The sequence below is a fragment of the Drosophila mojavensis genome, unplaced genomic scaffold, assembly GCF_018153725.1.
Source record: "Drosophila mojavensis isolate 15081-1352.22 unplaced genomic scaffold, ASM1815372v1 contig_80, whole genome shotgun sequence".
In the NCBI taxonomy this organism is placed as follows: Eukaryota; Metazoa; Arthropoda; class Insecta; order Diptera; family Drosophilidae; genus Drosophila; species Drosophila mojavensis.
In genome coordinates, this window is record NW_025318906.1 from 13,377,984 (window position 1) to 13,403,308 (window position 25,325).

General features: G+C 37.5%; 1 protein-coding gene and 3 non-coding genes across 9 annotated transcripts; 1 reads left to right on the forward strand and 3 right to left on the reverse strand.

Annotated features, from left to right (window-relative positions):
- Positions 1–605: 605 nt before the first annotated feature.
- Positions 606–25,283, reverse strand: LOC6579758 (dnaJ homolog subfamily B member 6-B). Of its 6 annotated transcripts, none has more exons than XM_032729911.2 (8): positions 25,134–25,283; positions 24,380–24,465; positions 3,631–3,832; positions 3,256–3,365; positions 2,871–3,122; positions 1,650–1,856; positions 1,255–1,582; positions 606–1,146 (listed from the first exon to the last, which is right to left on the reverse strand). In XM_032729911.2, exons 3-8 carry the CDS (start codon positions 3,693–3,695, stop codon positions 1,041–1,043), a joined length of 1,068 nt encoding a protein of 355 aa, XP_032585802.1. In that variant the 5' UTR covers positions 3,696–3,832; positions 24,380–24,465; positions 25,134–25,283; the 3' UTR covers positions 606–1,040. The 6 variants fall into 6 exon arrangements, with proteins under 6 accessions (XP_032585802.1, XP_015019348.1, XP_015019346.1 ...); XM_015163862.3 differs by having other exon boundaries at positions 25,130–25,283; XM_015163860.3 differs by lacking the exon at positions 2,871–3,122 and having other exon boundaries at positions 25,134–25,280.
- Trnaq-cug lies at positions 5,680–5,751 on the reverse strand. Its single transcript has one exon. It is a non-coding gene; the product is annotated as a tRNA-Gln (tRNA).
- Trnae-cuc lies at positions 22,640–22,711 on the reverse strand. The gene has a single exon. It is a non-coding gene; the product is annotated as a tRNA-Glu (tRNA).
- Positions 23,043–23,114, forward strand: Trnae-uuc. The gene has a single exon. It is a non-coding gene; the product is annotated as a tRNA-Glu (tRNA).
- Positions 25,284–25,325: the final 42 nt, after the last annotated feature.

Sequence of the window (25,325 nt, forward strand, 5' to 3'; positions counted from 1 at the left end):
TATAACTATGAATATATATATGTATATATTTTTTTAAGATTTATTTTATGGATTTGTTGTTGTATAATGTACAAAAATGCAACGCAAACGCATTTTATTGGTCATTTTGCTGTTGCTGCTGATAGTTGATGTTGTTGTTGTTGTTGTAAGTATTGTGGCAACTTAATTGACTAACGGTAGTTTATAGCTACATATTAAACAGATAACACAGCATCCATCCAACTGAACCCGCCCAAAACTAAAAAAAAAAATAAAACCTAACTAAAATAGCTTTAAAGCGTTCTCTCCTCTCTTTTAGCATTTCAATTGTTTTATTTTGCTTGCTTTTGCTGCTGGGGCACATTATTTTTTTGTGTTTAGTTCATTATAAACATAATGTATTTTCATTTTTCAGGCCTCGTTCGTTCTAAACTTTTTGTTTGACAACATAAATTTTGCTTGTATATTCTCATTGCAAATATCGTTTAGAATTTCGATTAAAATTTGCTTGCAAAATATTTCTTTAAAATAAAAGCCCTACAAGTAATTTAAATAAATTGCCATTATATAGTTGTTGCTGTTGTTGCCCTTCTTGATGTTGCTGGCCCTTTGTTGTTGTTATTAGTTGCTTCTGCCGCTGCTGCTATTGGTGTTGTTGCTTGCTTGTCGTTGCTGTTGCTTCATTCTTCAAATCAAACGGTTTCATTAAAACATAACTAAATTCTAATGTAGAACAATTTCTTTAAATCTATTTTTGTTTATTCAACGAAGCATTAAGAAAGCGCTCATCATTATATTCTTCTCTTTCCTCTTCTCTCTTATCTCCTCCAAATCCTTTATCTTCGTGTTGCTTGCTTTTTGTTTTAAACTTATGACTTTTTGTTTGTTATTTTTTTTATGTTGTTTGCTGTTAGGTTCGCGCCAATGCTAAACTCCTTCGTATTGAATCCAGCTTGAATGCTTCTCCTTTCTCTTTCGCAGTTGTTGTTTATGTTAAATAATTTGTTATCAGTGTGTGGGTGTGTGAGTGTGTAATTGTTGCCCATTTTGTTATAAATTGTTTAATTCGCTATTGAAGAGAGCTTTTGGGATACTCCATTCACAGTCTTTGATTTAAGGACATCGTTCTCATATGAAAAGACAGTTTCCTTGCCATTTTCGACGACGCTGCAAGGGGAAAACGGAGAACATTATTTCAATTATTGAAGAAATTATATTTGTCATGTATCTAATTAAGTATATATTGTATAATCAATATCTTGTCGAATATCTTACCGTTTGGTCATCAGCTTTTTGCCATTGACAAATACCGTTGAGGTGGAGGTGCGCTTGACCGCTCCGTTGCTGTGGAGACCGCCGCCGGTGGCGACACTGTTGCTGGCAGAGAAGGAGGTGAAGCCGCCGGTTGGCATGAAGAAGTCCATCATTGAATAGTTGAGCATGGGCGCACCGAAAGGACTCGCCATCTTATGCTGGTGATGGTGATGATGGCGAGCTGCACCGCCGCCGCCGCCATTAAGGCTGCTGTGGGCACCGTGTCCGCCGTGACGTCGACTGCTGCTAGTGGCGCCATTGGACTGCGAGTAGCCATTGCCATCCGCAACTGAAATAGAGTATAAAATATTATATATATATATACTCGATTTATATTTGTGATTATTTCCGCTTACCTCTAAAGAAGTCGGCAAAGGGCGAATTGACGCCGAAGAACTCTCGGAAGACCTCCTCGGGTGGTCGGAACACGAATGGAAAGCCGCCCATGATGTCAAAGTCATCAAAGTCGTGTGTATTATAATGATGACGAGCATGCGAACGGCTCTGTGCCCGGTCCCCTAATCCATCCTTGCCGTACTCATCGTAAATGCGGCGTTTCTTCTCTGTAAATGCAAGCACAATGGGTTAATCAGATTCTCTTTCAGTATATTTCCAATTTCTTTTCTCTTTTCTTGATTTTCTTTTATTTTATTTTTTTAGTAGAAAGAAACACGCGGGCGGAGCATTAGACAAGGCCTAAACAATTGCACTTGATGAACTAGCTGCGCTCAATGCTGATGCCGATGCTAATGCTAATGAAGATGCTGATACTAATGACGGCAATGATAATGATGATGATGTTGGTTTGCATGTCGTTTGGCTGTAGTTTGTAGTTTGCGCGCATTTGCAAAAACCAAAAACATAACAAACAAAAAATTTGAAAAACGTAACGAAAAGTCAAAGAAAAAAGTTAACTTCGTGCGCTTCAAGGTTGTTCGTCAGTTTAGCAAATAGGTAAAAACAAATTGTGCGCTAATCGGAGCAGTGACCGACTAGGAAATACCTTGTAACCAGTAATTACTGCCCATTGTTTGAAATAATAACCATTCAACAGTCATATCTTGGGACTGATCTCCAAAAGTAAATTGACATGTTTATTCATCTAGATAGGCATTGAAAGTGATATTGGTATTATCTATAAAATATCAAATAATGTTTATATTCCATTTTATTTCCATAGGTTTCAGGTTATCATTGAAAAAGTCTTTCCCTAACCTTTTTAAATTCAGCCCAGTTAATCGATAATTATCGATACTCAAGTTGAACATAAACTAATCTGATCAACTTTACCCGATCCGCTCTACATCTTTATTGACTTAAAGCCTCCGTACTCCTGGAGTAAAAAACTATCGACTAGTAGTATCTATATTCAATACTAGGTATTGACATAATCTTTGAAGTCCATTTCTGCATTTCGTCTCATACCAAGCTATTTACACTTCTTGTAAACACGCCTAGTTGGGTACGTAACAAGTAAAAACGAAAACAGATAAAGCGACATAACAATGGCATAGCCACAAAACAAAGCAAAAACAACCAAAAAACATGCGCTTGCACTCTTTTTTCAATCTTTTTACCAAACAGTTTGTGAAACGGCGTGCCCTCGAACAAGTTGCGGAAGGTGAATGCCTGATAACGATTGCCACGCCTACTGCCGGCTGACCCGCTGCCGTAGCTGGGATAATAATGGTCGTAGTCGTAGCTGCGACCACTCGTCGAGGATGCACCGGTGCCGCTGCGATAACGGGAATAACTGCTGCTGCTGTTGCTGCTCGCTGCTGACGCTTTGTGCAGCGTGGACCGAGCATCGTAGATACGTCGCTTACGGGCTAAATACATCGACAACAATAATAACAACAACAAGGATAACCAATTGATTCAAATGTGGCCCTACAACTCTGCTACAACACTTCGAAACGGGAATAGAACTTATGGGCAGCACTGTGTAAGTGGTTGACTTACCATCCGATAAGACTTCGTACGCCTCGGAGAGCTCACGAAAACGTTTGTTTGCCTCTTCCAAATTGTCCGGATTCTTATCTGGATGCCATTTGAGTGCCAATTTTCGATAGCTGTAGATGATGGAGAAATTAATTAGAGCGAAAACAAATTAACACAATGCATTAATCAAAACAGAGCCAGAGCATGTCATGTTGCGCTCTCTTAATCTAGAGCTCTTTGGCTAGAGTTAACGACATTCCAGAATGTATTCCACTGTGAGCGTGCCATTCGTCGTAAACTCAATGTCAAAGAGATCAGAGCTGACTCAAGTGCAGCTTAACAATTGAGAGAGCGCTACATCCTCTCTTTCCCTTCCAGGCTGTTTCCAATACTCACGCTTTTTTCACTTCACCGTCAGTGGCAGTGCGTGCAATATCCAATACTTGGTAATAGTCCACCATATTGTTTGATGTGTGTGTGTGAATGTGTATAAGTGTCTGAGTACGTGCGCGCCTATCTTTGTTGATCAACAATTAATTTGTTGCTCAATTCAATTGCAATACAGTCGCTCCTTATTCCAGTAACTTCTTAAGCGCAACTGTAAAAACAAAACAAAATAATATGTCTAAAATTAGTATGAAGGGTGCAGAGGAAAATTAAGTAATATAATGCAATCAATATACCGTTAAACAGGCAGCATTTGGCAAAAATAAACTTGTTTTCTACTTTTTTAGTTTTTTACTGCTTGTGTTATTACTATTGAAAAACAAGGCAATGCCTACTACCGAAAGGGCTGCCACCTAGCACAAGCAATAATCCGAAAGAAAAGAATGAAAAGAAATAAATAAAAAAAAAAAAGCAACAACTAAACGTACATAGTGGTAAAGCAAAGCCAACACGATATTTGCTTTAATTTCGTTTTCTTGTTTCCATATTTTTGTTTTACTCGTTATTCTTCAGTCCCACATTTCGAGTTCAATGTCGTACGAAAACCTCATTCTCATTATGCGCCCACACACACATGCACAAATACACCAAGCTCTCGAGCAGGAGAGCGCCAGAGGCAAGAAGGAGAGAGAGACGAAGATAGAGCAGCAATAGCAACAGCAGCGCGCATGTGTAGGGCGTTCAGCCGGCAATGTCAGCGTGCGCGGCGCGGCGCTGCCTTCGTCGCGGTCGCTAGACTCGTGTGTAAATTTTTTTCGCTAGGCTTTGCCTATGGCTTTGCTGCTCGCATTTGGCTTATGGCGCCCATCTTCCATCTCCTCCAATTGTTTTCACACACATTTTCGTGCAAAATAGACGCTAATTTTATTTAATTTGTATTGTCGTCGCTGTTGTTGTTGCTGTTGCTGTTGCTACAACTACTACTGTTGGTTGTCAGACAGCCCCCTTGACACAATTTTTTCTCTTTTGCTTTTATCTAATAAAAATTACAACGCCAATGCAGCTAACTTTGTCGCTGCTGCCGCTGTTGCTGCTAATCTGTGTCAATTGTTGTTGTGTCTGGCGTTGCCACATGTTGCCAATGAAAGTGCGCTACAAATTGGCTGCCCCCAAGCTAAATGACAAACATTATGTGACTGACCGACACTTGACTCGAGTTGTTGCTGTTATTGACTGGGCCAAGCTTTTTGGCAGCATTTGTGTGGGTTGCTTAGCGGAGTCTCTCTCTCTCTCTGTATGTGTGTTTGTGTATGTGCGTGTTTGCTTTGCTCTTAAGTAATTTAGTTGGCATTTATTTTTGCTCAACTTATTCGTTCTAATTTATGGCTACGGTTTTAGCTGCGTGTGCGTAGCTATAAAATTTATTGAATTTAATAAATTCCACGCATTTGCTTAACTAAAATCCAAATGACATACACATATGTACATTCATAAATAAATAAATATATGTACAGCTATCTATATCTATTTTTATTTAAGAGCACCTGACTTATCACACAAGATAAATTTATAAATTTAATTTATATAAAATTGTGATATTCATTAATTAGAATATATTTTATTTTCCACAATTCGTGTATTAATGAAAATTTTAATTATACATTATATGTATTTAAATACTTTGTAAAAATTTTGTTTCCATTTAATAACTCTTTTAGACAACTTTATGTGGAAAATATTTGTGAATAATTCTGACTTGTTTTATTTCTTATTATTTACAATTCATAACATTTTTCTTGTTAAATGTGACTATATGCAGCCTTTTATCTATTTATAATTATTTACACTCCATATTCAATCTCAGTTCCAGTTAAATTACAAATATAATTATCATCCGCAATTGCACAATATTAAATACGCTTATCAAAGAATAAACTTTGAATCATTCATAAAAAATTGTTCTTTACCATTACAATTTTTATTTACGTATATATATATTTTTTTATCGATATACTTTATTTTAAAATTAAAAAAAATAAAGCGACTTTGTATAAAGCCAGGTTCCACCGAGATTTGAACTCGGATCGCTGGATTCAGAGTCCAGAGTGCTAACCATTACACCATGGAACCAACTTGCCCGGCTTGCCAAACTTGGCCCATATCAGCCAAAGAGCAGCGTACTGCGCATGTTGTGATTGAGCCCACCCCAACTGGAATGAAAGAGCATCACTTTCGACAGCTGGGCGACAGCTTTCGACCATGGCGCAGGCCAAAGAGCGCCGCACTTATAAACAACCAGAGGTCGTAGGTTCAAAAGCGAACCATGTTAGACAATGAAGAACGGGCTAAACGAAATGGAGCTGAAACTAGCTTTTGAGGCAACACCAAAGAAAACATGCTTATATAATATAATATTCATTATGCATTCGATATACATTACAGGACTTTAAATAATTGAGTGCTCCAAATGTTAAACAATTTTCTTAAATACTCACAAGTACGGATGAAAATATAATTATGAATTATTTAAAATTATTTTTTCATCACTACCTAACGGCAATCGGAACGAGCTGAGGTGAAAACAAAGAATTCATAGACATAGTAGAATTTTGTTGGTTCATCTAATAAAAATTGTCAAAAATAAAGATAATCGAAGGAGTATTTCTAAAAATAGAAAGAAATATTATAGTGCGTATTATAGTTTTATTGTTTCCAAATCTCATTCGAAATGGCTAAGCGAACGAATTGAACCTAAGTATTTATATTAATATTGATTTTGATACTTATGTATGTATGTAAATGTTGTTCAAGGTCATCGAGTGCCACGCCCTAGCCTTTCATATAAAATAAACCAAGAAACTAAAATTGGTTGCAATACGTGAATTTCTCAATTGCTAAAACATATCAATGTTTATATAAACATATATCTGAATATATGTATATGTATGTATATATAAAATATATATAGGCATAGAGTAGCGTTTGACGTACAATCTATATATAATAATTTATTGTATGTACATAAATATATACTGGCTGTCTCTATATACCTGTTGACATATTCGGCAAATTCTAGGTCGTAGGTGTAGGAACTTGTAGCATTGTCTAAAAGCAGCAACTGACGATGACGACGACGACGTCGGCGACTCTCTCGGCTGTATGTTTAGCCAGGCCAGACCAGACCAGCCACATGACACACTCGACTCGAGTCGAGTCGTCTCGTCTGTCGGCGGGTGGGTGGAGCATAACAGGAGATGGCGGAGCAGGTGAGGCAGAGACTGAGGCAACGCTGACGTCTGCCGCTGCTGATGAGTTGGATTTCGATTTCACAGCGGCCGCTGCTGACTCAAATCGACAAATCGTTTCGACTAAACTCATCAATCGCCACTTGCTATAATTTTATTTGTATGGAACAAGCCAACACGGCTTAAGGCATTTCGATTGTTTATTATTTTGTTGATTTTGTCCGCTTAGCCGGCAAATTCAAAGAGTTGCGGCAATCAAACTAATTAATTGATATAATGATATAGAAAAGAACCTTATAATGATTTTGATTTCATATTCGTTAATTATTTTAATAATTTGCATTAGCAATACATATATTCTATATCTGTAATATTACTCTAAACCATTTCATAGCTGCAAGGACTCTGATTAGTTAGGGTATTTGAAGAACATACATATATTCAGTGCGTTTGCGCTGCCTACGCTATGGTGGGCATCAAACCTGAAATTCGCTCCAAAAATTATGTAGTCTGTGGTCTGCCAGCTGCTCAGAGGCTGCGGTCGGCATGCAGAGTTGTTGGATGATGTAGTTGTAGTTGTATTTGTTGCTTATGCAAATTACATCACCAACGCCATCAGCAACAGCACAGATTCAATCGATAAATAACGCATAGACGCACAAAGAGAGAGTGCAGACGGGCAGACAGACAGACAAAGAGAGAGAGAGAGGGGGAGCGAGTGGTGTTTGATTGTCTCTTTTGAATTCACACTTTCCATTCGGGGGGAATTGCTGCAACATGTTTGTTTACATAGAGTTGCTATTGCTCGTACGCACTCAATTATAGCGTAATTGTGTCGCTGCACTGATATAGAAGACATGGCGAGAGTCGCTCGAAAACTTTGCTGATCTTCATATTCCAATCGTCTCTTATCTTTACATTTTTTCTACACCACCCCTCAATAGGCATTATATCAATACACACAAGACACGACACAAAATGTTAACAGTTAGAAAGAGCAGGAGTAGCTGGAGGAGCACAGCAACTGCAGACAACAACAGTTGGTTGCGTGTTAATTACATGCACTGGCACTGCGTGCTGAGCCACTTTGCTGATTGATTTTCTTCTACTACTTCTCCTCGCTCTTCTTCTTATTGCTGTTAATGTTGTTGTTGCTCATTTTGCCATAACCTACTTCTTGTGCAAATGCAATATCAATACAAACAAGCACGCATACACTCACACACACACTTATAGAAAACTGATAGGCCGTACGACGTAAAGCAAAACGGGCGATAAGAAAACGTTGCGCATTTACACTCAGATATATGTACGGTAAAATCACGCTATAGTAAACATAAGCAATTACAATTGCATATAAGTGTTCAAATACAATTTGCTTAAATTGCATATAATTTTCAATTTCTTAATAATATATATCAAACAATTACACAATTTAGTTAATAATACAATAATTAAACAAAAGGCACTGACTAAGTTAAACTATGCCTCATTAGAAATATTCACTGTAGTTAGGCTTTTGAAAGGGGCGCCTAAGAAAAGAGTCACGCAAGCAACAGGAACACAGCAACAGCTGAGACGCATACTCACAAAGAGGCAGAGAGACAAAGAGGGCGCGAGTGAGCGACAGAGAGGGGGGCATTGGAAGTACTAAGCACACAACTCACACTTATGCATTAGCCAGCAAAAACGTTTGTTGCAATCCTCGCTATTGTGGTCGTTGTCGTTGTCGTTGTCGTTTTGATAGTTATTGTTGTTGATGGTTGCACAAACATTATTATAAGCAAATATCGAATCAAAGTGGGCAAACAAACACTAAAGACACAACAACAAATTACAAATCGAAATGAATAGAATCAAAGCTGCGTCTAAAAAACACGCACGTACGCGGCAATGAATCGTTTAGAACTAAAAGCAGCCAGCAACGGTGCGGTGCGACGTTGCCATATGTTTCGATAGAACGAGAGAGATAGAGCGGGTGAGTGAGAGATGACTCGAGAGTGTATAGAGAGAGCGAACCGGAAGCTATTACGCGAATTCTTGCAAAATTTGCAGTGTTTTATCACACTATCAAGCATGAGTGTGTGTGTGTGTGAGTGTGTAACATGCTTATCAGCAGCTGCCTGCGCATGTCATCACAAAAGCTTCATGACGCCTGGAGATCAGATTGTTTTTGATATTGTTGTTGCTTTTTTTTTTTTTTTTACTGGTTTACCCCCGATTTCTGCAGCGATATCAACTGTGATTCATAGAATTCGGCGGAAATTTGCTCTAAGCATTAATAGCTTACTAACGTGTCACAGCTTTGTCTGCTCTGTTTTGGGAATCAATATTTATCGATCAGAAATTCATTTCAATAAATGCATATGTAGGTATGTGTAAATGTGTGTGTGTGTGTATGTTTGTAATTTGATTGCCCAAGTTTATCTGAACCGCTTGCTTTGAGAGGCATTAAAGCGGCAGAGCGCAACCAAATGTTAAGGCAACAAATTTGAATAAATTTAATTTTAGCACTCGCAGCGCGAGCTACGATTGGCGATGGAGGGGCGAGAGATTAAGAGGAAGGCAAGCGGAGAGCAGCAACCGCTCGGTGAGTCGTTGACGCCGGCGCACAGTGGTGCGTAATATATGCAAATGAAAGACTATGGGAAAATTTTATTTACTTGTGAGAATGTAAGAAAGCATTTTAAAATGCATTACATTTTGATTAATTGAAATAGTAATATAGTAACATACACTATATAAAAAAATTATAAATGAATAATTACTAATTATAAATAAAAATGTTTAGATAAATAATATATAGTTATATATACATATTGCATGTTTATATATTATTTAATTTATGAGCTTTGCCCCACTGTGCCACTGTGCCTCACAGCAGGTGGTGATGATATTCGCTCAGTGAAAAATATGTATGTGCAAAATTTGCAAAGTTTATAAATTTTACAGTTTAAATACACAACAAAATGTAGGCGTGTGAGTTTGCGAGTATGCCTGTATGTGTGTGTGTGTGTTGTGTTTATTTTTAGTGTTGCGGAAAAATGAAAATTTATAAAAAGCTAAAAATATAAATATATACACACACACATACACTATATGAACACACATACAAATATACTTAACTAAGACGAGCAGCGAGCGTTAGACAAGAGTGTGCTCGACTAACAGATACGCAGTAAGCGTAAGCAATGTTAGGCAGAAGTATTCTAAGAGATCTCACAGCTTAGACAAAAATATATACCCGTTAAAGTTGATGTTTGCAGGGTAAAATCAGTCAAAATCAGTCGAGCGCCATTCAGATACAAAAACTAGAACATCGCCATCAACAGCAAGAAGTGGAATGAGCGGAATTGGAACAAAGGTAAGTGGCAACAATTAGAAAAGAGAGCAGCCAAAAATTAATGCCACACAGCGTAGGCAAATTGCACCCATGGAGGGGGGCGTGGCTGATGGCCCGCAATTGAGAGCGAAAGATAAGAAAGGGAAAATTGAAATGAAAATGAGAAAAACAAAAAATGGGAAGCAACACACACACAAAATACAAAGGCTGGCAAAAGTGGAAACGAGCCAAATTGCACAATCTGTGGGGCCAGGGCAGGGAAGAAGAAGCAGAAGCTGACAAACAATGCAATGCCATGAAAGTGTAATAATAATAATTACAATAACAACAACAACAACAATAATAATAATAGTATTACTAGCGCACAATACAATCGAGAGTAGACCTAGAAATAGAGACGTGGGCGTGGGAATCTATCTATTTTTGTTTCGTGATATACCATAGACAAATGGATAACAAATTTCTCTATATCTCTTCTTCTTCTTCTCGCTCCCTTTGTTGCTGCTCATATTGATAAAACTTACAACAAACGCTGATTCATCGAGCAATTGATTCGACACATTTTCGTTTTCTGTTTGAAACGTTTGTAATAATAGCCAAATATCTAACAGCCGCAGCAGGAGGCGTGGCGAGGCAGCTGGGCGGGAGGCGGTTGCACTGTATCTAATCAACAGCATTCGGTCGGTTCAGTTGAGTTCATTGCGGCACATAAATTAAATCAATTCAATGTAAAATTTCGAAATTTTATGTCTATGTAAATTTTGTGTGGTTTTTATGCCCATTTATAAATTCTATGGAAGGGTATAATGTTCTGCATGTGTACGACTAGACAGAAGCTGGAGTAATAAAGATGTGTATAGGGTATTGAAAGCAAGAAAATTTAATTCGATGACAATTTATTAACTTTTTGTTACAATAGATCATTGTCAAAGAGCCCTTGGCTATATTCCTGGTTGGGAGTCAAATTCTGTATATACATATATGATATATGATAAGAAATGATATACTCACATATGTTTACAGACTTGGTTAGGTTAAACTTGTTTGGTTATCTTTTGTTATTTTCTTTTCTAAGATCTAAGATTTAATATCCTGTTAACAGCTGTTAAACAAACTTTAAAGAGTATTTTCTAGTCGAGCATATACAACTATTGCACTCTTGTTGCTTGTAAACGTTCTTTTGTGGGTTGGGTCCGTATTATGCTGCGGTCATGCAGTAATGTCAATTGGCATTACACGGATTTGAAATTAAAAAGCTTTCAAAGCTGACACGCCCTGATTAAGGGCTTTACAGAGAGCTGAGCGAATCGTATTCAATTATACACAATAATGCGGGTCCTAAAGCTGCTGCAAGTCAAAGCTTTCTTCCATCTCTTTCTCTCTCTCTTTCTTCTTTGTGGAAGCTCTCTTAAATCAACTGTGACTGTTCCAGCAATCGCTTGACTAATGCCAAGATCAATCCACTAAGGAAATTACTCAATGATTAATTATAGAAATTTAGTTTTAGTCGAGCTTGATAAGTAATTGTGAAGCTGATTGAAGTTGAAGTACTTCCTCTCATTCAGTTGAACTTTTCTTGTCTCGGCTCTGATCTAATCTAATCAAGGCTTGTGCGGGTGTAATGATGACGCCGTCATCGAGTCATGCACCCATAAATACTAAAAAAAAATGAGAGAAAAATAAGCCAAGCCACTAAATATGGCAAAGTCAGCTTTGTAGCCCGATCTGTCGGTCACATAAAAACTACCCACCATCAATCGCACAGCCAAGTAATGCGATCATAAAAACCTGTAGCTAAAGATCAGCCAGTCGGACGGACAGTCGATCGGATGATGATCTCAATGAAGACATTTTTTATTGCGTTTCTGATTTGTGAAATTGCCCCTCGGTACCAATTCCTCTCGTCTCCTCCTTCAGCGCTCCTTTTGACGCTGTGCTCCACTCTAAGCTCGCCCCACTTGCCTCGCCTATGCTGTTTGGTCTGCCTGTTCATAAATCGCTCACGATCACGATATCATCGCTAGTGACTACCGTGTGGATGCCACTGTTGGTGGCATCTGTGTTCAGTCGGAGTCGTCGCTAATGTTGCCACCGCTGCTGCTGCTGCTGCTCTTTCTATTACTCTGGCTCTTGCTCTTGCCATTTGCCGTATCCGCATCTAGATCAGGTCCAATCCGGCCGCAGGCTGAGCATGCACAATAAGCGTTTAGAAAAGAAGTCAGGCGCTGTTGCACTCATTGTTGGTGTTTTTTATTGCTTTTGTTTGTTACATTCACATTTTGTTGGTAATACCCTGCATAATATATTGTTGATAAGGTGTATTCTTTGTGTGTTGGAAAATGGACTATAAGAGTTAGTCAGGTACTGTTTCAATTGCATTGGGTTGTATATACCCTGTAGCTACATACATATATGGTATATTAGTTGTATCGTAATAATCTAACAAATTTGGTAACTTTAAATTTGTTTATCATATTGAAACAATCATTTAGGAATAGAATATTTAATTTTTTCTTCTTTGCTCAATTTATGGAAGACAAATATACATTTTTTTTTTCTAAATTTAAAATTTTTAATTGAGCTATGTAATTATTTTTAATAAAATATATACATAATATAATAAACATATCTCAAATTTCATTCCATATATTTTCTAAATTATCAAAATATTTATTTAATAAAATAATATTCCGTCTATAAACTAAATATTTAATTAAGAATATGATAAATTTACTCATTGCAGGGTATATTTGTAGTGGTTTCATTTGACAGGTCCTGGCCTGCACACATGTTTGGCCTGTTATGGTGGCTGCCGTTGCAGTTGCAATCGCTGTGGCGTTTGCAGCTGCCTCTGTGCACCCGTTCGTTGCATTGACAATGAAGTTATTAAAGCGCAAAACTGGACAACAAACCGCAAGGCTCGCTAATCTAACCTCAAATTATGTATATATACATATATATAACTCTGGCTCTCGGCTAGACAAATTGTTCATGTGCAACATAAACTTTATGCATGCCACTGCATAAATCAAAGGCAGTTAGCTGATTTTTGTTGCAGTTGATTTTTTGGTGGCGAAAGTCTAGTTAGGCTCAATCCAGGCGACCGACTCTGTTGAAGGGTTCACAGCAGGCCCATTAAATCGTGTTGCACAATTTGTAGCACGTACTCTGGCCGCGGGGTTAAGTATCAACTCATTTCAATCTAGATACTGGTAGCAACATAATTTCCCAATTAGACACAGACCACAATGAAAAAGAAACTCTTTCGGATCCATGAAAACAACGACGCTGACAGTCGACTCCAAAGAAGTGATCGAGCTGTGTATATAGTTAGTCTCTGGTAATCCGATATCACTGTCTGCGGCAAGAGGCACTAAAGAACAAGTGTTGTGTGTGGATAACCACACACAATGAAGTAAAAAGCTCTCCAGCACGGTTGCCTTATAATAGCCGTGAGATAGCTGAACCCAAAGCCCAAAACACTATAAATCATCGCAACATGATTTTTGTGAATGTTTTCTTTTTTGTTTTACCAGATTTCCAGTGGAGGTTTTATTTATTTGCTTAACTAGATTAGAGCACCGCCCTCTTCGGTTATGTAAATTAGTTAGAGTTAACTTATGTCTATGCTTTGAGATCTAGATAACTCTACTAGATAACGGAAGAGTGTCCATTTCAAATATATCATTAATCGTAAAAGATTAATATTTTATTTATTCAAATGATTCTCATTTCTTAAGAGTGACTTAGATAGATCAGTCAGGATTTTTTATTTTTTATAATCTTTCCATAATCCATATGATTATTCTTTTTAATTTCATTATCATTTTCATTGCCATTATCATTATTTTTATGTTTAATCAATAATTATCGTTCTTTTTAATATCATGATGATTTTCTTTGTACTTATTCTTATCATCAATTCATAATTTTGTAATCTTTATTAAATTTAGAAATATTAATTATATATTTTATTATTATTGACTAATATAAATTGTTATTAACTAATTTACAAATTTATTTTAATTAATTTACACTATCATTATCATAATCATTTCCATTATTTAATTTATATTAGTTTTAAATTGTGTTTAAATAAGCATTAGCATTATCATTATCAATATTGAACTTTAATCATTCTCAGCATTATTATCATTGATTTTCTGGCACAACGTGATTATTGTCATTTTCATCGCCATTGTATTCTTTATTCATTATCATCATTACAATGATCCCCCTGATCAAAATATTATCTTATACTGAATTGCTTCCATAAATAAATTAATATAAATAATTCTTTGCTATAAAGTTTTACTATTAGCTATTTAAATATTTATTTCTATGAAATTCATGTACATAAATCATTCAATTAAACTATCCTCGTGTAGCTCATCAACGTTGTAAACGCCTCACCTTCATTCGCTTCAGTGTTTCGGCCATTTCACTCGCATTTCGCAAATCTGTTCAGGTAAGTTAACTAGCTTGACTCGTGGGGCGCCTCTGCCTGTTCAGCTGATCAGGCGAAAACAACGTTGTTATGTTTATTGTTGCTGTTGTAGTAGATGTTTCTTCGTTTGGTCAGTTTGACTGCGCCTTAGCCTCAGCCTCAGCCTCAGCCTCAATCTCTGACTCGCGTGTCTTGAACTTTCTGTTCGCGCTCGGACGCGCAACAGTAAAAAAAATTACAAAATACTGCAGAAATAAATAGGTAAAGTCGTGGGATTTGAAAGTATCCGACTGTATAATACTCTGTTACAGTGAAAAAAGTCAAATATATTTAAAATAAAAATCAATAGTAAAAGTTGTATCACTTGGATTGCGTGTAAAACTTGTGAAAGTGTGTTTAAATTTGTTGTAAAGTTTTCTATGGAATTTTATACTACCTATACTATGAATAGGAAATGAAAGAAAGTAACAGCTAAGCTGATAGTATACAGAGTTGGCAGTTCCTTAAGCTCAAGTTTTGAATAATAGATCAATAGAATATGGAATGCTCCAGATATATAAATTTTTATAAAAATAAATATTTTATGGAACATCTTGAAATAGACAAAGAAAATCTCTAAATATCAATACTTGAACAAGATTTACTTAAGTAATTTTAAGAGGCTGAGCTTAGACAACTGTTGTCTATATTAGGATTCTTTCTATAACTATGAATATGTAAACAAATATACTCTTTTTACTTTCAGGACGAGCATAATGAATGAAGAGTTATAAAGTTAGCTGTTTTTTCGTAAAGCTGGCGCTTTAAAGTTCAGTTTTTTTTTTTTTTGTTTGTTGGCTGTTTGTCTGTTTGTTGGTTTGCCGTGGTAATTATTATAAATAGTTCAAATTAAGCCCATAAACAAAATGAAAGTTGAGCGGCGCCCGTCCGAGTCGGGCTGCTCGCTGATCAATTTCAGTGCTCAACAAGTTTGGCTGACAGCCGGCAACAAGAGGAAAACGAACTCAATTTCCAAAGCAATTAATTTAATTGAATGCAGTAGTCATAAAAACAAAAGCAAGAGCCAAAAGCAAAAAGCAAAGACAAAAGCTAAAACTCCATAAAGACAGAGCATAAAACGAGCCACGTTGATGAAGCTGCTGGTGGCAATAAATGAGTAATTGAAAAGTAATTGCAAGCCGCACAAAGAAGAGAAAAAAACACAAGAGATAGAGATGAAGAGCGAGCGAGCGAGACAGCTAATATAAAATAGTCAAAGGTAATTATTTAATCATTTTCATAACGATGGCAAGTGCCGGACAAATGGCAAGTGTCGCACTCAGTTGCAGTGTTGGCTAACACGCAAATTCAAGTTATGGAAAATGCATAATTGGGATTGTAATTGGCCAAGAGTGTTTCATTGTCAACGGCTTATGGCTTATTAATGTCAGTATTCCTCTGTAACACAGAGGCTGCATATTGCATTACAGTGTTGGTTAACACAGTAGACCAAAGTAAGCTTGAGATAATTGCAATTGGCTAACACTGTTAAAGTTATGGTTTCATGGCTTCAATATAGATTTCTGTCTCAGAGTTCAACTATAATTTAGCAAGCATAAATACTAATTTAACAGTGTTGGTTATGTGGGTAAACCAAAATTATCAAATTTTTCAATATTTTTATTTATTTTCTTTTAATATTTATCTAAAATTTTTAATTATTTGCTTACATATTATTTTGATTTAACTCTTGCATGCGGTTTATGATGTTGGTTAACGAGTCTTCATTAGAGTTTTAACATATATTTGCAGTGTTGGTTAACACATAAAATCAGCTTATTAAAAACGCTTAAGCTAATTGCAATTTGCAATGCGCTGTAACTGTTTCATTTCCATTGTCTCGGCGCAACACGCGCCTCACCTTGAACAAAATGTGCGATAAACGCAATAAAAAAACGAACACAAACTTTATGTTTCTCTCTCCCTCTCAACTCTTTTGTGTGTTCGTTGCTCGCGACATTGGACCTGACACAATGATAAAAGTTTTGGCAAACATGCAAAAGAAACAAACACATACGAAAATGTTTTGCAAATGGAATTGAAACCACAGCGGGACTGTGTGAAAGGGGAGAGCCCCAAAGTTTCGGCACTTTACGAATTGCCAAAAAAGAACAAAGCGAATATTATATAAATTATGATTAGTTTTGGACTAAACTGACTCAGCAGCAGCAGAGGAGATGAGACTAGACTGAAATCGATTCGCCTCGCCTCGCCTCGCCTCAACTTGATCTACGACTCATTGAAGACCTTCACAGCAACTGAGTCCAAGTCGGAAATGGAATCAAATCGAATTCAGTTCTTAGGTATAAAATAACAACAACAAAAAACTGACCAGACACGAAACGAGTTTCGAGCTCATTTCATTTGCTTAATTGCCAACTATTTTAGCTAATTACATTAGCTAATTAAACAGTTATGATATATTTAAGTGAAGTGAGACGCTCTAACAAGGTTTGCCCATGTAACGGGGAGCGCGTGGAGACCCTTGAAATATGAATGCACTCGAGTTGCAATGCCATACAGACACATTGACCACCACAAATGATATATATATATATATATATATCTGTATATACAGATATATGAGTAATATCAAATTCATTCTCAAACTGCAATTCTAGCAGTTCTTTCAAGTCCAACAAACTTTTGGGTGACATCATCAAACACTCTTTGTTCTTTTTTTTTTTTTTTTTTTGGTAAATTGTTAAGAGGGATTTTTGTTTTATGGGTTCCATACATATGGCAAAGCGTTTCTCGGAAAGCGAACCCGTTTTGTGGAAGCAGAAGAGGAAGAAGAAACCTTACAAGAACTGGAAAGTCCAGCAATTGGGTTACTGGGCAATAATTGACCCCGATCTTCATTCATACCATCTTGGTATTATAAAAAAGCTCATCCAAGGTTAATTGAATGATAGCCTTAAGGAAATCTCTGTAACTGTTGCGCCTAATTAAATGCCACAAATCATATTTACATGCCAATTAATATATTCCATCTGTAATTGCCTGTAAGCTGTAATCTGTAAGGTGAGACACGTGTAAGCGCCATATAACTTATATGCATAAAACCGTAGACAGACTTTCTCAGACAATAACATGAAGCGTGGAGAAAACTGAAGAGAGCGACCCTACCTTATGAACAGATGCAGATGGACGGCCTGTCGCACCGTCTCTCAGTCTGTCTGTCCGTCCGGCAGACAGACAGGCAGGCTGACTGCCCCGTCATGAAAGTGTTGGCAGAGTTGAAGTTTCTTATATTTATTTAGCTGCGGGTAGACAAGTGCCTCGCTCATTAGACGCCAACTGGGAGAGATGGGGCGATGTTGGTCTGTGGCTCGGTTGCTACAACCGGTTCATTTGAATAGCCAAAGCTAAGCAGACGCAATGATTGATTCATCAGGCAAAGTCAGTAAATTAAATGAAGTTTACAAGATTTTCACTGCATTAGCACAGTTGCAACGGTTGTTGTTGTTGTTGTTGCTGCTGCTGTAGCTTCATCGCTGACAAGCAACAATTTTTATGTGCGCTTCAAGTGCAGACCCCGAAGCAGCGCTTCATTCAATTTATCTTACACGAGCTGACATCAAAAATAAAACCAAACTCGTTTTTGGTAATTAATAAAAAATAGGAAAAAAGCTATGCCTGGAGGAGGCTGATGCGAAGTAGGCGGCGGCGGTGGCGGCGATGGGCAGGCATCATCATCAATGGGCAAACATTAAAAATTACGTTGCCCAAAATGGTTAAACCATTCGATAAACCATCAAATACAGCAGTTACAATGTCGGCAATCATCATATTTACTTTGGATTTCACTCGAAGCTAAACTTCATATAATAATGATAATGATAATGATGATGATGCTTATAAAAGTGACTACATTTGTTCAAGAAACTGTTGAAAATGAGAAAATTATAGTTATTTATATAGCAATCAAATATCTTATAATTTAAGCTTGGTTATTTATAGTTTATATTAAAAATGTAGGATGACTTTTCCATCCATATTTCTATACAAATTCAGCAAGGCTTAATCTGAGCTGGGTTCAATTCCAGAAATGGGAAGTGCCAATTATTATTATTTGTTTTCCTTTGTTTACAAAATTTGATTTTTATATGTCTCAAGTTCAGAAAACCCATTTAATAAATTGTTCATTTATAAATCATTGGAATACATCTCTCTCCTTCTCTCCCTCACTCTGTGGCTCTGTCATAGAGGTTATAGCCCTCGGCTCTAGCCAATAAAGCAATCTTTATCATGTCACTAGCTTCGCCTGGTCCCATAAATATGTTCTTCTTTTATTTTTTAACCATTATCTCTTAACGAACAACTATCAAATGCTGACCTCTAAAGTCCAATCGTTGCCCCGGACGAAAGTGAACTTCAATGAACCCTATTATGGTCATAGTGTAGTGTTTTAAGTGATCCATTCGTTTAACACTCACTCACACATACACACACACTCACACAGAGAGTAGACGCCATGGCATATACAACCCAATTAGCATGCCAACTTCTCTACAGACAAATCGTTATAAAAAACTCACGCACTGTCGTTTTTCTCTACCGCTTCTTCTTCTTCTTTTAACTCTTCGTTTCTGTTGTGTTCTGTGTCTGACGACTCCAACTTGGAGTCCCAATTGACTTGGCTTGACTAAGTCGTGAGGTGCAGCGTGTAGAAAACGTGTAAGTTTCATTGCCTTGTCGCAACATTTTATTATACCCTACGCACGCATGCACAATTAAGAGGGTATTTTGTAGAAAATTTGAGGAGAATTGGTTAAATGAAAGAGTAAGCCTAAGATTAACAAGAAGTTTATTATATTATTTATATATACATCTATATCATAATTATTTCAATTAATAGGGTTTCTTTGGAAGATTTGCTCAAAAAGTATGTAAAGCTTTAAACGCACATTTATCTAATACTTTTTTTTTTGCAAGTTTACAGGGTATCTCTTAGTTTAGAACTTTCTTGAAATACAGCTTGACGTGATTTATTTTTATGGCTGTATTGGTTATTGAGCTGCCCGTTGCCATAGTTTTCTCTTTAGCCATTTAGACAGACAACAACTAACCTACGCCTAGTCCTCCCCACCCATCTGCCCCAACACCATCTCGCGTTCGTATAATACACGCGGGTCATGCATGGCCTGCAGTTGAAATTGTCGTACACACCTCTTTGGCTTTTGTTTGCGCAGACAAAGACAGAAAGCGCGCGAGAGAGAGAGAGAGAGAGATATGGAGACAGTAGACAGCAGACATGAAAAGTGCAAAACGTTTTCACTCATTTCATTTTCATGTTTTGTGAAAAATGCGCATATGAGAAGACGTTGGCGTCACGCCCACTATCTTGGGCTCTATAACTATATAGAAGGGCCGCTCCAGTCAAGTCAAAGGCCGTTGACACAGATTCTATGTGTGTGCGTGTGTGTGTGTGCTTGGTGTTGTTGAAATCCGGGGCTGGTCAAGACACGACACATGTAGATACATCTGCCAGACTAGCGGGTAGAAAGTGGTATCGACCAAGAGACGCATGACCAATAAATAAATTGAAATATTTACGCTTTAAGCAAAGAATCAAAAAATGCCGCAAAGCGTTCGAATCGAGCCAACGAATGAACGAACCAACGAGCGAATGATCGCGCCAACCGGTCTGGGAGTCTCTGTGCTGTGCTGAGCTGAGTCTGTGGTGTCTGTGGGTATCCATCCGCATCCCTATAATCGCTACGTTGGTCTCTGCCATCAGCTGCTGCTGGTGCTGCTGCTGCACAGTCTGCAGCTGTGTGACCCACTCCCAGTTGTCCATTTAAAGCGAATTCGGATTGCAAACGCGGCCAAACTACGCTCAAAGTATCTGCGCGCGTTTATCGCCAGTTTTAGACAGTTTGACGGCGTTGTTTGCGGTTGCTTTTTTTTCCTTTTGGCTGCTAGCCGAAATAATCGAAAATGAAATTTCACCTCCGGTCACACGCTTCAGAAGTCACAATAGCAGCTGCAGCTACAACGTTTGATTAAGTTGAAAGGCGCTTAAAGGTATTTAGCTAATAATTAAGCCTTAAGATACGCAGCAAAAATTTAAACAGCGAAATTCGCATTGTTTGCAATGGAAATGCAGTGGCAACGAAATGCCCACTGCTTGCTTGTAAATATCAAGTGCGTGTTAAGTAAATAGCGGAAACAAAACACACACGGCTGTGTAATTAACGCCTGAGAGTACAAGTGAAAATGAAACACTGTTTGCATACTCAAATTGCATGGCCGGTAATTAAGCGCAACGACCGTGGTACATGAAAATGATTGGAGCAGAGCTTCGCTCGATCCAAATGCAACGCATTGGAAAAGAAACGCTGCTGTCACTGCTTGCCATACAAATTGCACTGTTTCTAATTAAGCGCCGCGCTCATGATACATGAAAATGATTGGAGTCCGGCTTTCGAGCAATGGCAATGAAACGCAGCTCCTGCTGCTGCTGCTGCTTGCTACACTTTGCCACTGTTCGGTATTAGGCGCTTGATTTGAGATATCTGAAAATAATTCGAGTCCGGCGACTAATGCATGCTGTATAAGTAGAGCACTGTTCGTAATTAAGCGCATTGTTCATGAGACATGAAAATGATTGGAGTCCTCGGCTAGAAACGGAACGTATAAATGGTACTTTTCGAAATTAAGCACATTGATCATGAGACATAAAAATGATTGGAGTCCCCTACGGGAAATTAAGCACTTAAATGTTGCTCTTCGAAATTAAGCGCTTAGTGCATAATATATGAAAATGATTAGAGTCCAACGCTACATAAACAACTGGCAAACGGAATGAAACGAGCTGCCGCCACTTCAAACGGATTAGAGCAGAGTCTACATCATCTTAAGGACAGCAGACGAAGCACAGAGCAAAAGCAAAACAAACAAAACTTTAGACAGCATTAAATAAACATTCGATTGACGACAGGCAAAAAGCTTTAATATGCAGCTAGCGTAGCTTTGCAGCTGTAGCTAGGCAGAGCGAGGGCGATGGCAGCAGCAACAGCAAGAGCAGCTGCTTTGCTTTGCTTTTGTTGCTCTTTTGTTCTGGCTGAAGCTCAGCTCAACTGGTTTAACATTAAAAACAAACGAAGCTCCGTCTGTCTTAGCGTTGGCGTAACGTTTGACGTTTAACAGAAGAGCAGAAGAAGAAAAAAAAACAATCTCTCTTTTTTTTTACTTTTTGTTATTTTATTTGTTACTCTTGTCTTGATTCTCGGGGCTTGGCTTTCTTTGAGCGAGCTGCTGGCTACAAAACAGAAAAAAAACTATAAAAATGTTAATTTTTTATGCTGTGCCTTTTTTCTGCTGCTGCTGCTGCTGTCTTTGCTGCCTCTTCTTCTACCGATTGCTCAATCGCATATCGCCTCACACGCGCTTCTAATGTCTGAGCAGAGCTGATGATGGCATACGAAAAAAAAAAACTAAATAAAAAAGCCAAAGCTCAAAACACAACAAAGTTTCAATTGCTAAGAAAGTGGCAGGCAACAAAAAGTAGGCGGACCAACACATAGCAGCAGCAGCAGTAATAGCAACAACAACAACAACAGCAACGTCTACAACAATGGCCCGCTGCTTGCCACACTTTTGATGAATTAGTCGTTTTATGGCTGTTTTTCCAGCTGAAAATTGAGTTGCAGCCAGTTGGGCTCCATCCGTGTGCAGAGTTCGTTGAGCCGGATCAAATTTTCAGCTTTGATATTCATAAGAAAACCACTTCAATTAAATTGGCTCCATTACGAGGTCAAAAATTAAGTGGAAGCTGTTTACAGATTTTCAGCTTTTCAAAAATATAAAAAAAGAAGCTGATTAATGGCGCATTAATCAAAGGGAACCTTATATAAAAATTAACAATAAATTAAGAGTGCAACGCAATTAATGTCAAAATAAATGTAAAAAAAAAATGTACTTGTACTTTATATCTTTTTCCCATACCGGGAATTGAACCCGGGCCTTCCGGGTGAGAGCCGGATATCCTAACCACTAGACAATATGGGATTGTGGCTTGAGGCAGTTAGAAAAGATTTTTCCATTTAATCAAATACGTATTTTAACGCCCACTAAATATTTGAGTTTAAATAGAGCAACTGACTAAAACCGAATAGAAAGTGATTTTATTCCATTTTATATTTTTCTTGAAATGAAAAGCATTTTCTTTAAAAGTATAAGACAGCTATAAATATATTTATAGTTTATTTAGTGGACGAAACTATAAATATATAAACATTTATATATATGTATAAGGAATATATGCTGATGCTCTACTGTATATTTTCGGCATGCTCTCACATTGCTAGCAAGTATTCAAATTCTTATGGGGAACATCGCGTCCCATATGGTCTAGTGGCTAGGATATCTGGCTTTCACCCAGAAGGCCCGGGTTCGATTCCCGGTATGGGAAGTATACTTTTTTATTTACTTATTTTTTTTATTATTATATTATTATAAAATAAACTAATAATTTACATATAATCTATAAGCTAAAAACTTTCATATTTATATTTATAGAATATTCGTATTCCTTAACTGCTTTCGTGTGGTTTCACTCTATACAAATAATATATAAAGTGATTCAAGTTAATGCGAGCTAATCTTAACAAGTTGAGAGGCTTAGAAATTGACCAATTTGGCCAAGGGGCAATTCAGAAAGTGGCAAGCAAGAGAGGGGGAAAACAAAACAAAAGAATGAGTTAAACACAATCTAATGCAATATCATTTCTTATTGGTTGTTAGTCGAAATAGTGTTGGGTAATGCCTAAGCGCCACGCAAAGGCAAAACTAAGCACGAAAGAAAATAAAAAAAATAAAAACAGCTTTGGTTGTTGTTGTTGTTGTTGCTGGTCCGTTTCTTCTTCAGTTGGTTGTTGTCATTGTCGTGGTTGTTGTTGCTGTTAACAACGAAAAACCGTTTCGTTAACAACGGCAAAGCTTTAAGAGTCGAGTACTTAACTTTTGTTATAACAAAAATTAGCCATGCTCATTGTTGCAACACACGACACAGTAACAACAACAACAACAATACGCGGCATAAACGTGTGGCAAGCGAACAGCAACAACAACAACAATAACAATGAGCTGCCAATGCCTTGACTGAGTTTTTTTTTTTGCTTTCTGCCTCTTTAATACGAAAATTGTTTTTTGTTCATTGTTGCAGCAATCGTTGTTGTTGTTGCTAACTGACAATTTGATTGTCTTCTGTTGTTGTTGTTGTTGATTCTCGCGTGTATGCTTGCGAACGGAAAAATCAATTTGATTTTTAATTACGGCAAATTTGAGACAAACAAATTGCGGACTGTGCCGAATAAGGCGAATTAACGAAAAAACAAAAACAAACGCCCAATAACAACAACAACACTAAGGCAGTTATTTGAGTCACAAACCCGTATAACGGTACACGTGCAGCTGACGCAGCAGCTGGAAGGAAATGTAGCAAAGCGACAGATGCAAAAGGAGACAACAACAACAGTAAAAACAAACGCAATAGCAATAGCAATGCCTGCAAATTCAAATGCCGCCTGGTGCATTGAACCGTTATACAATTCGATTGTGCGTGTAAGAGAGATAGCAATAGAGAACATACACAATACACTTTCGATTATCGAACTGACAGCCGCCATTTTGTCATGCATATATTATTCTCTGTCAAGTTATTCATATTATGCTTACCCTTTCAGCTATTAGCTTTCAGCTGTTCTCTTGCCGTAGTTGTTGTTGTTGTTATTTCGAAATGCAGCTAGGTAAAAGCTCTGCTTCTGTGGCCAGGCGATAAAAGAGATAAACAAGACAAGCGTTACAATTAGGTTTTTATTTGTTGGCTTGCGCGCGTTACCAAAATAAACACGGCGAAAAAAAAAACAAGATAACACGATATAGCGAATATAAAACACGAGTGAGCAAGCGAGAGGAAGTGTGAGAGAGGAGCGCGGAACGAGCGGCGGACGAACGAGCGAGTCAGCTTCAAGGCGAACTCTTCGATTGTTGACGGAAACGTTAGACGACGGCAACGGCGACAAACTCCTGCCGCGACAGTAACAACAACAACAACAACAATGAGCACAATTTACCAGCTTTTTTTTGTTACTTATTGATTTTTATGCGATGCAACAAATAATGAAAAAGCAATAAGCACGCGTTGCCGCTTGAGTTGCTGCTGTTGCCGTTGCTATTGTTGTTATTGTTGTTGTATTGCCACCTTCGTTTTGCAATTATAATTTTTGCGCGTATTTAAATAAGAATATGACACAAAAGAATTTCGCACACTCGCACAGACACACCACATACACATACACATGCACACACGCACTTCAATGTCAACTCACTTTTAGCAACTTCTTTTTCTTTTCGAAATACTTAAAGACTTTGCGGCACTTAAATGTAGTTGAGCACGTAACACAATAAATAATAATAATTAATTACCAACCAAGCACGCTGCACTTTGCAGAACAGTTTAAACTTCAATTTGTAATTTTTTTTGTTGGTTTACAAGCGCTGAGAGCGCGTTTTAATGCAAAAATGCCAAGACTCGCGAACAGCAACGAACCATGCGCAAGAAAAACGAAAAGAAGACTGAAAAGATATGGGCAGCAAAAAAGTGCAAGGCAAGGCAAGGTAT

Coding starts and splice junctions, on each gene's coding strand:
- LOC6579758 (XM_032729911.2), bottom strand. CDS start 3,695: ATGGTGGACTATTACCAAGTATTGGATATTGCACGCACTGCCACTGAC. Junction 3,123..3,255: donor GTACGAAGTCTTATCGGATG/GTAAGTCAACCA, acceptor CGATGTATTTAG/CCCGTAAGCGACGTATCTAC. Junction 1,583..1,649: donor CTTTGCCGACTTCTTTAGAG/GTAAGCGGAAAT, acceptor ACTCTATTTCAG/TTGCGGATGGCAATGGCTAC.